This window comes from Dendrobates tinctorius, unplaced genomic scaffold (assembly GCF_039654945.1).
Source record: "Dendrobates tinctorius isolate UK_male_01 unplaced genomic scaffold, ASM3965494v1 ptg000265l, whole genome shotgun sequence".
NCBI classification, from domain to species: Eukaryota; Metazoa; Chordata; class Amphibia; order Anura; family Dendrobatidae; genus Dendrobates; species Dendrobates tinctorius.
The window spans coordinates 10864740-10880112 of record NW_027361932.1 but is presented as its reverse complement, the minus strand read 5'-3'; the positions used below and the strand labels follow the sequence as shown (position 1 = coordinate 10880112).

General features: G+C 46.6%; 1 protein-coding gene across 1 annotated transcript in view; it reads left to right on the top strand.

Moving 5' to 3' along the window:
* Window positions 1-15373, top strand: part of LOC141069492 (septin-2A) — a 107972-nt gene that overhangs the window by 19366 nt on the left and 73233 nt on the right. Inside the window, exons 2-4 of the mRNA XM_073559091.1 lie at window positions 5743-5794; window positions 6813-6912; window positions 13980-14066. Of these exons, the coding sequence (XP_073415192.1) occupies window positions 5768-5794; window positions 6813-6912; window positions 13980-14066 (214 nt within the window). The 5' untranslated portion in view covers window positions 5743-5767. The remainder of the gene's footprint in view (window positions 1-5742; window positions 5795-6812; window positions 6913-13979; window positions 14067-15373) is intronic.

Genomic DNA, 15373 nt, shown 5'->3' with positions numbered 1-15373 from the left:
GCTAGAGGAAAGCAATCTAGCCAGAGGGGTGCCCTGGGAATATAACGTAACCCGAGTAGTCACCACAGACGCAAGCCCTACTGGTTGGGGAGCCCACATGGGGGAGGTCTTAACCCAGGACCTATGGGATTACCATCAGATGGAAATGTCCACCAACCTGAAAGAGCTAACAGCCGTAGAGCAGGCAGTTAAAAACCTTCTTGTGTATCTACAGGGTCACCATGTTCGAATATTCTCCGACAATCTGGTCACCTCGGCTAACATCAATCACCAAGGTGGGACTCGTTCCAGACCCCTGATGAAGGTAGCAGAGTGGCTGTTCCAATTGGCAGAGCAACATCTTCTGTCTTTAACAGCTCTGCACATAAAAGGAAGAGAAAACACCACGGCAGACTTCCTAAGCCGCAACCTTCTAAGACAAGGGGAATGGTCCTTGAAAACCTCCATCTTCGACCTGATCATACAAAAAAGGTAGCAGCCAGAAGTGGACCTCTTCGCCACCAGGGAGAACAGGAAGGTGTCTCAGATTTGCTCTCTAAATCCCAGAGAAGGGCCTCTGGCAGTAGATGCTCTTTGATAAAATGGGACTTCAGGCTAGCATATGCCTTCCCTCCCCTGTCTCTTCTACCCTTGGTGATGAGGAAAGTCAGGAAGGACAAGGCGAAGATTATAGTGATTGCCCCGTTTTGACCCAGGAGGGCATGGTTCTCATGCCTCAGGACCATGTCGGTGTCCGACCCATGGGTCCTACCAGACATCCCAGATCTCCTATCCCAGGGCCCAGTTTACCATCCTCAGGTGGCTGGCCTACATCTGACGGCGTGGATTTTGAACGGTCACTACTAAAGGAGAAAGGTTTCTCCCCAGCCCTAATTAACACCCTGTTTAAGAGCAGAAAACCAATTACAACCAAAATCTACGTTAGGATCTGGAAAAGATTCCTTCAGGTTTCAGGGGTAGTAGCTGGGCAGTCCACACCGATACCGCAGATCCTAGAATTCTTACAAAAAGGTCTGGACATGGGTCTTTCCACCAGCACCCTTAAAGTACAAGTGTCAGCCTTAGGAGCCCTTTTTAACTGCAACATCGCCAGTAACTATTGGATCAATAGATTTATTAAGGCAACAGGCAGGTCCAGACTGGTAGTAAGAAATAAATTTATGCCATGGGATCGAAACCTAGTCCTCACGGCCATGACAGAGGCCCCGTTTGAACCTATCTCATCAGCCTCTACAAAAAAATCCTTAAAGTGGCTCTTCTGGTAGCGTGGACATCAGCCCATAGAGTAAGTGACATCCAGGCGTTATCTAGACTTCCTCATTACATACAATTCAGGGACAACAGGGAAATACTTACACCCGATCCAGCATACGTGCCTAAGGTAGTCTCCAGTTTCCATAGAACACAGGAGATAGTCCTTCCATCCTTCCTCCCTAATCCAACGAACGAAAAGGAAAGGAAACTACACACTCTAGACGTTAGATGACTCCTAGAGTACCTGGCAGTTACCGACCCCTGGAAAAAAGATAATGCCTTGTTTATCTCCTATCAGGGCACTAGGAAGGGCCTTAGGGCTTCAAAAAGATTGCTAGCGAGGTGGATTAGGGAGGCCATTTCGTTAGCATACACCTCAAAGGGCAGATCGACTCCTGGCAAGCTGAGGGCACATTCCACCAGGGCCATGGCAACCTCGTAGGCAGAGAGATCGGAAGTCTCGATCGACCAAATATGTAAGGCAGCTACTTGGTCCTCTCCGAGCACCTTTTTCAACCATTATAGACTAGACCTGGGTGCTTCCTCAGACCTCTCCTTTGGTGTAAGGGTTCTGCAGGCTGTAGTCCCTCCCTAAGTAATTATTACTCTCTGTAATTCTCTCAGGTGGTGCTGTCATGAACGGCCGAATAAAGTCTTAGTTACTCACCGGTTAACGGTATTTTTCGGAGTCTATGACAGCACCCGTATATTCCCTCCCTTTAGTTTAAATTTGGGTGTGCACTTCTTCCTCTTATATGTACACTGGTAATAAATATTTGAGTAGAGTATTGTACATTATGCTATTAACCTTGGAGGTCCTCTTGTGCTCTGTAAACCAACTGATGCGTGGGAGAGGTGCCGCCCTTATGTATCTGTAGGATTTCCTGTTCCTGAAGGGTGCATCCCCTCTCTCAGGTGGTGCTGTCATGGACTCCGAAAAATACCGTTAACCGGTGAGTAACTAAGACTTTTTTTTATTGACTTTATTTAATAGTTTCTTTAGCATACTTGACAATCGCCTGTGCTACAAATAGCCCTGTCTATGAGCATCATAATTACAGGCACGGGGGAGTTCTGCAGACCCCCTGGCTGTCATGATAACCCATCGGTGCCCCCGATCACGTGACAGGGGCACCAATGGGTGGGACTTGTGATGCACTTTTGGCTGGCACGTGTTAAATGCTGCTGTCAGTGATTGACAAGTAGAACGAAAAGAAAATGTTTGGCTGTGGATTTTATGTATAATCTTAATTTTGCTACTTATGTTGTGTATATATAGTTAGTCCACATGCCAAAACCCGGACTGTATAAGAATCTGTACAGTCGGCGAAAATGACAGGGAGGAAGAAGGAAAAAACAACCTTGAAAGTCCAAAGCGATCAGATGATAACAGATTATGAATAACAAACCAACAACCATAAAAAACAAGGGGTGCACACCCAGGGAGATAAATAGCTATGTCCAGAGAGAGGAGATTAATGATGTGCAACTATGCAGATGTAGACTGATACCAAAATATTATATAATTGTTGTTCAGTATATAAATCAAAGTAAATTGCTAGTGCATAGTCACATCATGTAGAGTAATCTAAATCCACATAGTTACCAGAGCATTTGCAAGAATATTTCATAATATCAATATAAAGGTCTGAAATCTATAAGAAGTCCTAGTGCATAGACGCGCAAATATCCAATATGAATAAAGATTTTATACAAAGTGCTAGTGTACATGGCATGGACATGGCCGATTACATAAATATACGACAGATGGTGTTTTTTTTATTTGGTGCTCTTTTTATGGTCTTTACAAAGGGACATGACCCTAAGGTTTCTCTGGGAGCGTGTCTTTAGGCTGCACTGCATTATTAGACCATGTTGGAGGTACCATCATGTGGTACCTCAAAACAAGTCTTTCCGGTGTGGTCTTCTCCCTTGGTATCAATATGCCTAGCAGACAATTACTCTGTAAAACATCATGCAGTTAAGTACTGGTATGCCGTAATCTAATTTTAATCTGAATTTTCACTAAGGGTATGTCCAAGTACACAGTAAAACATATAAAAGAGAAAGTTCAGCTCACCCTCAAGGAAGACTTCATATGGTCCATGTGTGGAGCAAGGGATTCCGTCTCTGCCGGACGTGGAAACACTGAGGTTATGAAAATAGGATAATCCAGCTCTCACAGCAGTTGCGATAAAAAATTTGTCTTTATTAATTCTTATACCGAGTTTAAGAACACATATCGTGTTTGAAAAGTGTTTGGTTCTTTGATACCCACTCTTTTACACAGGCTGTGCACAACAATGCCTATTTAACTGTCATTTTTATATTGAAGAAGACAAATTTTTTAATCGCAATTGCTTTGAGAGCTGAATTATCCTATTTTCATAACCTCATTGTACAAGTACACACAAAATCTTTCTCTGACAGGTGAACCCACTGCATTTTTCAAGAGGATGACACTTCAGGAAATGTTGTATTTCTATTTTTTGTTTATTTTCCTGAAGCATTTTTTTAGCTTTTTTTTTTTTTTTTATTTGCTTCCTGAGTGTTTTATACTGATTGATTTGTGAATGCTGGCGTTTTCCTTGACTTTTTTTTGTTATTATTTGTACAATAAAAAAATGCTAGCAAATTTTCAACCAAAACCACTCAATGTGCTCAGAAGGATGCTTTTTGAGCTTTCCTATTAACTTTTATTGAAAATTATTCATAGTCTTCAGAGCAGAAGGCTCCTGAAGAATGGTCAGGTCACTTCTTATAACTGCTTGTCATCTTTGGAAACCTTAAAAGACGCCAGAACATATGAATGTTGTTCATTCTTTTGACCGTATTGTGGGCGCTTTTTCAGGCGAGTTTCAGAGCGGAAAAAGAGCTTCATGCATAATCCAATACTAAAAAAAACCATCAAAAGTATGAACTGGGATATAAACTGGTGTGCATGCAGTGTGTAAGCACACGTCCACACTAGCCACCCAACAGAAAAAAACAAAGAAACATAATTACCGTAAATACCCTGCAGTAAACAAATAGAATAGTGCATGAAAATAATATAGGGTAGTTAGTTAACATGTTTTTTGATTTAAGTCTCCCATGGCTGTGTGTCCACTAGTTGGGCCCAGTCCCTCACAGCCCTTATCCACATGCATGTCACTTGACAACAGGTAATATTTTAAATATTAGAGTTAGGACTGTCCAAATTGCAGTCACCGTTGAGTGGTGGGATGGCTTTTGTGTTTTTTTTGGTCAAAAAACATGTTCACTAAGTACCGTATATTATTTTCATGCACTATTGCTGTTTATTTACTGCAGAGTATTTAAACGCTTCGTTTCTGTCTTTGGTTATAGTCAGATACAAGTATAATAGAGACTATTGTGTTGGTGCCTTTTATCAGCATTGTGTTACAATTTCACTTTCATGGTGGTTTATAATGGTGTAATCGGCATTAAGTAGACTAGTGCAAGAACTATAGTAAAACAAGACAAACTCGTCCCCTGTTGGACGGAGCTCTGATTTATATTGATGTATGTTTTATGTCTTTAGCGAGGTGGCTTTCTTTTATTATTTATCTCTGACATGCTGCTGACTCCGCAATGTATGAGAAACCCCACAGGAGCACAATATTATTATAATTTGTCGCTGAACTAGATGTTTATATCTTCAGCTGTCTTGGGGGGAATTTGGAATGTATCTAGGTTCTGAAACCCATTAGAGGATTATATGTCCAGACTTCAAGAGAGTAAAATAATATTTTATGTACATTCTGCAATAATGTACCAATGCGGTGGTATTTTTCTTATAGCAATGGTTTTAGGAAATATGCCTGGACACTTGTAGAAACGTATCACTTTGTGTACTTTAGGTTGTTGTTTTTCCTATAGAAACCTTTTACGAAATGGTAATCTAAATGTAAATTGCCACATTCTTGTGAATTATGTCAATGCTGTTTTTAAGATTCAGTTAATAAAAATTTAATTGGCTGCTCTTTTCTCTGTTTTGGCCCAAGAAGGGTAGCAAATATTCATGTGGAGTAAAGGATCACCCAAATTTAGGATGCAAGGTCAGAGGTTAGATTGGAGTGAAGGGGCATAGTCAGAGCACACACCTAGTAAAAATAGTACTCATCACTCTACTGTAGTAGAATAGGGCTGAAGGCTAGGCATGGCAGAGTGAAGAAAACCGCTTCTTGCTATGTAATCTAGGACTAGAGAAGGCATGGAGCTGGAGGTCAGATTGAAGACATCCAGGCAATGAACTGGATTAACAAGCATTCTTAGGACGCCCATGAGCTTAGATGCTAAATGAGGTGCTTTGATGTTAATTGAATATTTCGGAGTCAGCATATGTACATCCATCTTTACTGATCTGTGCTTGCGCATCTTTGGTGTTTCTTCTTCTATAGAAGCTTTTTTAGACCTATATGTATACATTTACATTCGTGTGTCTTGCTCATACTCTGATATCTTGGTGTCAATGTTTGTTTCTAGGTCCTCTACTTCAAAGTAATACAGTATGTCTCAAACTGGAGAGAAGGTTAAGGTATGTGCTGTTGTAATAGACCCTAGCACCCTAAAGGAGTTTTGTGGAAGGTCTAATTTTTAACCAGTGGCTTAGAATATTTTGACTAAATAAAAGCACCCATACAATTATTTATGGCTCCTAGTTAGGAACATAAAATGTGAAACAAATAAACTATAATACCTGATTGATCCCCTCTCCGGCAGTCCTCTTATTTGTGCTGTCGCGTGCTGCATCTACGGCCTCTTCAGTATAGCTCAGGACTTGGAGACATCCATGCGTCAGTAGTCACTGTGGGTTATAAGATTGCTACGCCAAGACATGCATCCTGACAATGACATATGAGGCCTGGATGCGACCAGAAGTCCTGGCCTGTAGTGAAGATGCCAGAGATGTGGCGCAGAATTAGGAGGACGAGACAGCGGGGTGGCCGTAGAGGTGAGCTTTTTTTATTTATTTATTTTTCCTTCCAATTGCTGTCTCTATCCCTGTTTCAACTTGCATACAAATTTAACATAAGAAAAAAACTTACTGAACCTAGCTAGTTCGTAACCCGGATTCTGCCTTTACTACTCCCCTCACTTAGACCATCACTTCCCTTCTATTGCCCAGATCCCAAAAGTCTCCTGCTTCCTTTTCCTGTCTCGACATAGGAAATGACCCTTAGCCAATCGCTGTGTGGCCAATGATTACTAAGGAAATGACCCTCAGCCAATCGCTGTGTGGCCAATAATTACTAAGGAATTCCGGCTCAGCCATTTTCGGTATGTCGAGACTCAACTAGGATGTAGAGACTAGCGGGCAACCTGGGCATTATCGGAATATAAGGGGCAGGAAATGGGTGAAGTATTTCCTATTATTTTATGTAAACCTTAGCCTGTGGTAGTTGTAATAGTCTATTACCGCAGGCTTTAGTGGAAAGGACTGGCCCTTACATTAATTCGTCTTGTCATTATTTTGTCTGAAACAGCGGAACACTTTATTTGTTACAAATATGCAGATGCAAATCTTACTTCTCACAACACTGTTATTTTCCTAGTTTTCAGACTCTGCCGGCTATGTGGGATTTGCAAACTTGCCCAACCAGGTTCATAGGAAATCTGTAAAGAAAGGCTTTGAATTTACACTTATGGTGGTTGGTAAGTTGTGTAACATTTGTATAACATTTCTTTTCTATTGTGACTTTTCCCTTCATTTGCTGTAATTCTGACCTAATCATTGACCTTTTAGGCTGCTTTGTACCCACCCTGTCCAATTTTAGCATCATTCATGTATAAATGATTCTATGAAATGTAGTTATTTTAGTAGTTGAAAATTAGGGGAGGGGGTTAATTTTGTTTGACTTTTTTTGTTAGACAAGTTTTGACTGCAAATCTGTGTTTTCTCGTTCGCCTTATTGGGGGACACAGAGACCATGGGTGTATGCTGCTGCCACTAGGAGGCTGACACTATGCACAAAAAAGTTAGCTCCTCCTCCGCCGTATACACCCCACCGACCGGCAGGAAATTCCTCAGTTTAGCTTAGTGTCAGTAGGAGGTGGACACGGGTCTTTTATTAGACCCATATCTACCTCAGTGTGCGTCGTTTCTTTGCAGGTTCCGGAGGGATACGGAGTGAACAGTCACATCCGTACTCCCACAAAGAGACTGAGTACGGCGTGTACTGCCACCCCGTATCCTCATAGGTCTCCGGAGCAGGACCAGGAGCCTCGCACAGGTAGGTGCCAGCCGCACGGACGGTCCTTGCCCCCCCGCCTCCCACCATCTCGCCTACCAGAGCCTGAAGGTTGGATGAGGCGCGGATTTCATAGAGACAGACAGCGTGGGATTTTCAGGTACCTTTATTGTAAGGCCCCCTGCCTGGGTGAGTATGTCAGTCTTCCCCCGGCGTTTTCTCTTGGAGCGGTCGCCAGGGGGACCACGTTAGGGTCCCTGCACGCCCCGCATCCCCCCACGGTCACCGCATCCATGCAGGCCCCGGGTCTTCACGGGCCTCGTTCTGTGCTTCCCCCTTTTTTCCATCTTGGCAGGGGTAGCACTGGGGTCGAGCAGTTCTGGGCAGGGACGCGGCCCGGTGTTGCGACGCGTCTTCCGCGCCGACCCCCTGCTGACAGGCGGCCGTCGCAACTAATTTAGGCCCCGGCTTGTGTTCGGGCCTACCGCAGCGTCGCGGCCACGCCCCCCGCCCCTTTCTACTAAGCGGACTTCACTCCCGCTCTCCCCAGGCCCCCCCCCCCCCCGCCTTTCCCTCTCCTGCCCAGCATATGGCTAGAGGGCAGCAATTATTAACCCTGCGAGGACCGCCCTTCCCCGGGACCCGCGCTTTTCTACAGGCAGGCGCCATCTTCACAGCCTGCCAGCCGGACGCAGCTGGAGAGGCTCCCCAGCCCCTGTGCAGTTTCTGCAAGCAGCTTTTTGCCTCTTTGGGACGGCCAGCCGGACTTCTCCCTGATCTGCATCCCCGGACAGGTCGAGCAGCATCGCTTTTGGGGACACCGGACCGTGAGTAGTTCTGCACGGCAGACTGACCCTTCTCCGCCCTCTGTCCCCCAACCTTCCGGCACTACCTCAGGTTTTTCACAATGTCTATCCCTACGGCTGATCGTACCCGCTCTTCGGCCCTCCCCTGCACAGCCCGACGCCGCTCAGGAGCCATCCATAGCCCCAGGGGTGAGTGAGCCCCCCCTTGCCGGGTTGGGCCTCCTCCCTATCACAGTCGGTGGCAGACCTCACCAAGGTGTCTCGGTCCCTAGTAGCCGTTCTGGATAAGTTGCCCTTGGGAGCTTCTGCGGGACCTAGCACGTCCCAGGACGTCCCATCTGAGCCAGCCAGTGTCAGTCGCAAGAGACCCAGGCAGGATCTCCAGGCGGAGTCCTCTCCTCACCCTACCTCACCCCATACTCCCCAGCAGTCTCCCTCTCGGGCCTCCTCTCCCGAGTCAGGTGAAGCGCTTTCGGAATCTGAAGGGGTCTTAGAGCTGGATTCGGATCAGGATGCGAACATGAAGGTTACGGTGCAGAACCTCATTGCCGCGATTTACCATACCTTCGACATCACTGACGCCCCTGCGAAATCCTCAGATCAGGAGGTTTCGTTCAGACGGGCGGAAACACCTTCCAGGGTGTTTCCCTTTCATTCCGAGTTTGGGAAGATTTTTACCAAGGAAAGGGAAGATCCGACTAGACGCTTTCAAAGAGGAAAGCGTCTCGGCGTGCTGTATCCGTTTGCTAAAGAGCTCACGGACAACTGGGCCGCTTCTCCTTCAGTGGACCCTCCCGTATCCAGACTCTCTAATAATACTGTTCTTCCGCTGTCGGGTGTAGCGTCTCTAAAAGATTCTAATGACAGAATCATAGAATCCCTAGCAAAGTCTGCCTTCGAGGCGGCATCTGTGGCGGTATGTCCAGTCTTTGCTTCATCTTGGGCAGCAAAGGCTATATCCGCTTGGGCAGAGGACCTTCGGCAGGGCATTCTGGATAAGGCACAACCGGAGCATTTGGCCGATCTCGCCAATCAGATTTCCCATGCGGGGGATTATCTGCTTTCTGCTTCCTTGGATGCCGCATCTTGCGCGGTTCAGGCGTCAAGCAACATCGTGGCAATCCGACGTACAATTTGGTTCAAGGCCTGGCAGGCGGACTTGTCCTCTAAAAGGTCTGACTAATCTGCCTTTTCAAGGAGTGCATCTCTTTGGGTCCCAATTGGACCAGATTATTAAGGACGCTACCGGAGGTACGAGTTCTCTTCTCCCCCAATCCAAGTCTCGCAGACCTCCTCCAAGGCGTCAGTTCCGTCCCTTTCGGTCTTTCCGCCGTTTCAATGCGGCGGAAAACCCTTCCAACCAGCAAAGGCCACAAGCACGTCAGGAAAGAAAGGTGGTCTCCTTCAGGCTCACTCCGTCCTGGCGGTCCCACTCTTCCCAGGGAAGACCACCCAGATCTAGATCTGGACGGTCTACGTCCGCATGACTATCATCGGTCTTCCGTGGGTCCCTTCCAATTGGGAGGTCGACTTCTTTTCTTCAGCGACGTCTGGTTCGCCTCAGTAGAGGAGGCTTGGGTCAGAGAGGTTGTATCGACAGGATACAAAATAGAGTTCGTTTCTCTTCCACGGGATCGCTTCTTCCAATCCCGTCCGCCACGGGATCCTGCCTTGATCCCGGGGTTCGGTTCGGCCATCGCCTCTCTCCTCAGCTCCGGGGTGATTGTGCCCGTTCCCGAATCGGAACGATTCACAGGGTTTTATTTAAACCTGTTTGTGGTGCCGAAAAAGGATGGGGCGGTTCGACCCCTCTTGGATCTCAAGTTACTCAACAAGAGAGTTCGCCTCCGCCACTTCCGGATGGAGTCGGTTCGCTCGGTGATTGCCTCCATGGAGGAGCAGGAATTCATGTGTTCCATAGACATCCAAGATGCCTATCTACACGTGCCCATATTTCCCGGACATCCGAAGTTCCTGTGGTTTGCGATTCACCACGAACATTATCAGTTCGTCGCGCTCCCTTTCGGGCTCGCCACCGCTCCCAGGGTCTTCACGAAGATTATGGCGGCGTTGATGGCCTTGTTGAGGATCAGAGGTCTTGTTCTTTTTCCGTATCTCGACGATATTCTGATCAAGGCTCCCTCCTTTCATCAGGCCCGCCTAAGTGTGGCGATCGTTCTAGACACCCTGTCCAGTTTTGGGTGGATCGTCAACCGGAAAAGTCCTGTCTGATCCCTACTCAACGCCTTGTGTTTCTGGGCCTTCTTTTCGACACTCGTCAGTCAAGGGTATTTCTCCCACAAGACAAGATTCTTTCCCTGCAGCAGGGCGTCCGATCACTACAGATCGCACGGTTTTCATCTCTCAGGACAGCCATGAGGACTCTGGGGAAGATGGTGGCAGCAATAGAGGCAGTTCCCTTTGCCCAGTTTTCACGCCAGGCCCCTCCAGCAGGCCATTTTGTCCAGGTGGAACAGGTCGGCTCTGTCTCTGGATCGTCCGGTTCGTCTTTCATGCCGGATCAAGCGGTCTCTCAACTGGTGGTTGACGTCTCCCCTCATTCTCTCGGGGCGGTCCTTTCTTCCCAGATTGTCACAACGGACTCCAGCCTCATCGGCTGGGGTGCAGTGTTCCGCAATCACACTGTTCAGGGTCGATGGTCGACTCAGGAATCAGCTCTGCAGATCAATGTCCTAGAGATACGAGCGATCCTTCTGGCTCTCGTCCACTGGGAACGGCGCCTCAAGGGGCTGCCTGTCAGGATTCAAACAGACAATGCCACAGCGGTGGCGTATATCAACCGACAAGGGGGGACACGGAGTGTCTCAGCCCTTGCGGAAGTGTCCAGAATTCTTCAATGGGCAGAGACCTTTGTTCCAACAATTTCCGCGGTTCACATTCCCGGCGTGGACAACTGGGCCGCCGATTTTCTAAGCTGCGAGGGTCTCGCGGCAGGGGAATGGTCCCTACATCCGGAGGTGTTTCATCTGCTCTGCCGTCGGTGGGGAACCCCGGACGTAGACCTCATGGCGTCTCTCCTCAAAAGGAAGGTACCACAATTCGTGTCCAGGTCTCGGGACCCCCTGGCAGGGGGCGCCGACGCTCTGGCCGTTTCTTGGTCACAGTTCGAGCTCCCCTACCTGTTCCCTCCCTTGCCTCTTCTTCCCAAGCTGTTGAAGAAAATCAAGGCAGAAGGGATTCCAGTCGTCCTCATCGCCCCGAATTGGCCCAGAAGGTCTTGCTTCGCGGACATTGTCAACCTTCTCGCGGACGCCCCCTGGAAGCTTCCCGACAGGGCAGATCTGCTGTCGCAAGGCCCGATTTGCCACCCCAATTCTCGGTCGCTCAATTTAACGGCGTGGCTGTTGAGACCGAGGTTTTGAAACGGGCAGGATTCTCTGATCGAGTGATTCATACCATGATCCGCACCAGAAAGCCTTCCTCTTCCAAGATCTATTACCGTACTTGGAAAGCCTATTTCTCCTGGTGTGAGGCCAATGACATTGCGGCCATGGTTTTTTCGCTTCCTTCTGTTCTGGCGTTTCTTCAGACAGGGCTGGATGCGGGGCTTGCTCTCAGTTCCTTAAGGGTCAAGTTTCGGCACTGTCCATTTTATTTCAGAAGACGCTGGCCTCCCGGCCCCAGGTCAAAACCTTTCTTCAGGGTGTGGCTCACACAGTTCCTCCGTACCGAGCGCCCGTGGATCCTTGGGATCTTAATTTCGTTCTTGGGGTTCTGCAAGGTCCTCCTTTTGAACCTCTCAGGGATGTTTCCCTGCCCTCCTTTCTTGGAAGGTGGCCTTTCTGGTGGCCATTACTTCCATCCGACGGGTGTCGGAATTAGCGGCCCTTTCTTGCCGCTCTCCCTTCTTGGTACTTCATCAGGACAAGGTAGTTCTGCGGCCTCCGCCCTCTTTCCTTCCGAAGGTGGTATCTTCGTTTCACCTCAATGAGGACATTGTTCTGCCATCCTTCTGCCCGAGCCCAGCTCATCCTCGGGAGCGATCCTTGAACAAGCTGGACCTGGTCAGGGCATTGAGAGTCTATCTAGCCAGGACATCTTCCTTGCGGAAGTCAGACTCTATGTTTATCATTCCAGACGGTGCAAGGAAAGGTCACCCATCCTCAAAGGCCACTATTGCTCGCTGGATCAGATCGGCAATTTTGGAGGCATACCGGGTCAAGCATCGTGCAGCTCCTTCAGGGATCAGAGCGCACTCTACCCGGGCGGTGGGTGCCTCCTGGGCGGTGCGCCACAGAGCTTCCGCGCTGCAGCTTTGCAAAGCTGCAACGTGGTCTTCGGTTCACACTTTTGTGAAATTCTACAGGGTCCACACCTATGCTTCGGCGGACGCCAGCCTAGGTAGAAGGATTCTGCAGACCGCGGTGGTGAGTCCACTGGCCTGATGGAAGTTTGTTTCCCACCCCAGGGACTGCTTTGGGACGTCCCATGGTCTCTGTGTCCCCCAATAAGGCGAACGAGAAAACAGGATTTTTTGGGTTGCTTACCGTAAAATCTGTTTCTCGGAGCCTTCATTGGGGGACACAGCACCCTCCCATGTTCTACAACTCCTGTTCTTATGTTTGTCGATTGAAAACAGAACGAACAACTCAACTGTAACCAATCTATTCCGTTACTTCTCCTACTGCTTTCTCACTAACTGAGGAATTTCCTGCCGGTCGGTGGGGTGTATACGGCGGAGGAGGAGCTAACTTTTTTGTGCATAGTGTCAGCCTCCTAGTGGCAGCAGCATACACCCATGGTCTCTGTGTCCCCCAATGAAGGCTCCGAGAAACAGATTTTATGGTAAGCAACCCAAAAAATCCTGTTTTATTGATCTACGAGTAAGGATTAGATATGCTGTGTAATCTATGGGCAGCATGTTTTGTTAAAGGCGATGCTGAGAAGAAAGCTACATCGGTTTATGAGTAGATAATCAGGATATCTTTGACTTTAGTCATTTACATCTCTGCTCATACACATTCATACTAGGAAGGATGTCAATCGCTGATTAGGACCACCCACTGGACTCCTAACCATAGGATGAGCAGAGGTTTACACAAGCGTATAAATAATTGTGGGATTCGTCATCCGTGTTCAGTCTGTATACAATCCATTTTTTTACAGCAGCAGCTATTATCTACAGAATTGCAATGGGATGCTATACAGTGGCTACGTATGGCATCTGATTTTAATTTTTTTTTTTTACGCATTCACAGACTTGAATAAATGAGTCTCAACCGGTTTACGTTAGAAACTAGTGCTTGCTGTGACGCCCCCCACCCCGTGCAGATTCGGTCAGTGAAAAGAATTGCTCATCCGTAGAATGTAAGTCCGCAAGGACAGGGTCCCCTCCCCTCTGTACCAGTCTGTCATTGTAAATTTGTTTACTGTTAACGATATCTATAACTTTGCATGTAACCCCCTTCTCATGTACAGCACCATGGAATTAATGGCGCTATATAAATGAATAATAATCTGCACAGTCCCATTGAATAACCTTGATCCATTTTTTTCAGAGACTGCAATCTGACCAAAAATATAGTCAATTGAACAATACGGAATATTTCCCTACACCCCTATATATTAATCTGCAACTATGTACCATGCTACCTACAGATAGGGGTGAATGTAGAACATGTCAGATTCTTTTTACGTGTTCATATTGTTTCATGTTGTATAATATATGGTAACACATGTTTGTATGGAAAACCCATCTTTGCAGGAGAGTCCGGATTGGGGAAATCGACTTTGATCAACAGTTTGTTCCTTACTGATCTGTATCCTGAGCGATATATACCCGGAGCTGCAGGTACTTGCTGACATTTTCTCATCCTGGTTACTGTAGGCATCGGTCCCTCTCTGATTTGGCATCCACTATACTTTTACAGTTTTGCCTCTTACTAGTTTCACCTGTGTCTTTCTGTTACAAGGTTTTCCATACATGTGCACATCCTGTATGTTTCCTTGTACTAACATTTACTGTTTTAGTAGTGTAAAAACTTTGCCCTGTTTTGCTGGATAAACATTAACTGCTACTGGCCTCCCAATGAAGTTATGGGAAATGTTCCTTTTATGTTGTTACTTAGTTTATTATCCTGATAAAACTTGGAACTTTTTGTTACATTTTGAAATTCTTTACATGATTGAATGGTAATTTTGCATTTAATAATGCTCCCTCCTACCACCCACGCGATTTATATGGACCCTGCAGACCCAAAAAAATGAGACTTTGGAAGAGGAACAGTGCCCAGCTATATCGGGCATCCCCATAGAGCTACATTCCCAGGATATAGGGTCTCGTTCCAGCTGCTGGGACACCCAGTGATCTCGAGACCTTACCCCTTTCAGAAATCAGTAAGCATTCTTTATTTCCAGGTATTCTTGGGCCTCACGCAGGCATCAGAGTTGCACATGTGTGTTCTATCTGTCTATTTCATGGATAGAACGCATCCATTAGAGTCGCTCACATGTAAGTGTTTTTTTGTGGACCATGTGTTTGTGCAAAAATCACAGACACGTGTTTTGTTTTTTTTTACCGGCAGCTCGAATGAAAACTACCAATAGAAGACTATGGGTCTGTGAATTATGGAAGGCATTTAGTGTGCAGTCTGTGTGCTATGTGTCATTAAGATTGCTACAAATAGGAGAAGCTTGTAATTTATCTACCTATGCGTGAAAACCACTGATGGTCCAAACTGACACACTGACCAATCACTGATGAAACTGATCGAAAATACTATTTTTTCATGTGTATGTGACAAAGTATGGGCACAAAAATGAGGCCCCAAACTGTGAGCGAGGACTCGCCATTGAAGCCAAAGTTAGTTGTTGAGGCCACACCTGGGGGGGGCAGTTTTCATTGAAGGGATTATAAGCTGCACAGTCCATTCTATGGTTAAAGTAAGTGCTAGTCTAGTTTAATAACCCAATTGACTAATTTTGTACTTATTATAATGTTGGGTTCAGGAGACACAAAAAGACAAATTGAGAAATATGATTGAATGCAAATATGGATCTCCACTAACAATTATTTAAACACTGGCATTAATTTGGTCCGTCTCTTGAGTCTCGGTAGAAAAAGTTTGAGAAGCCCAGTTCTGTCCCAATGGATATGTT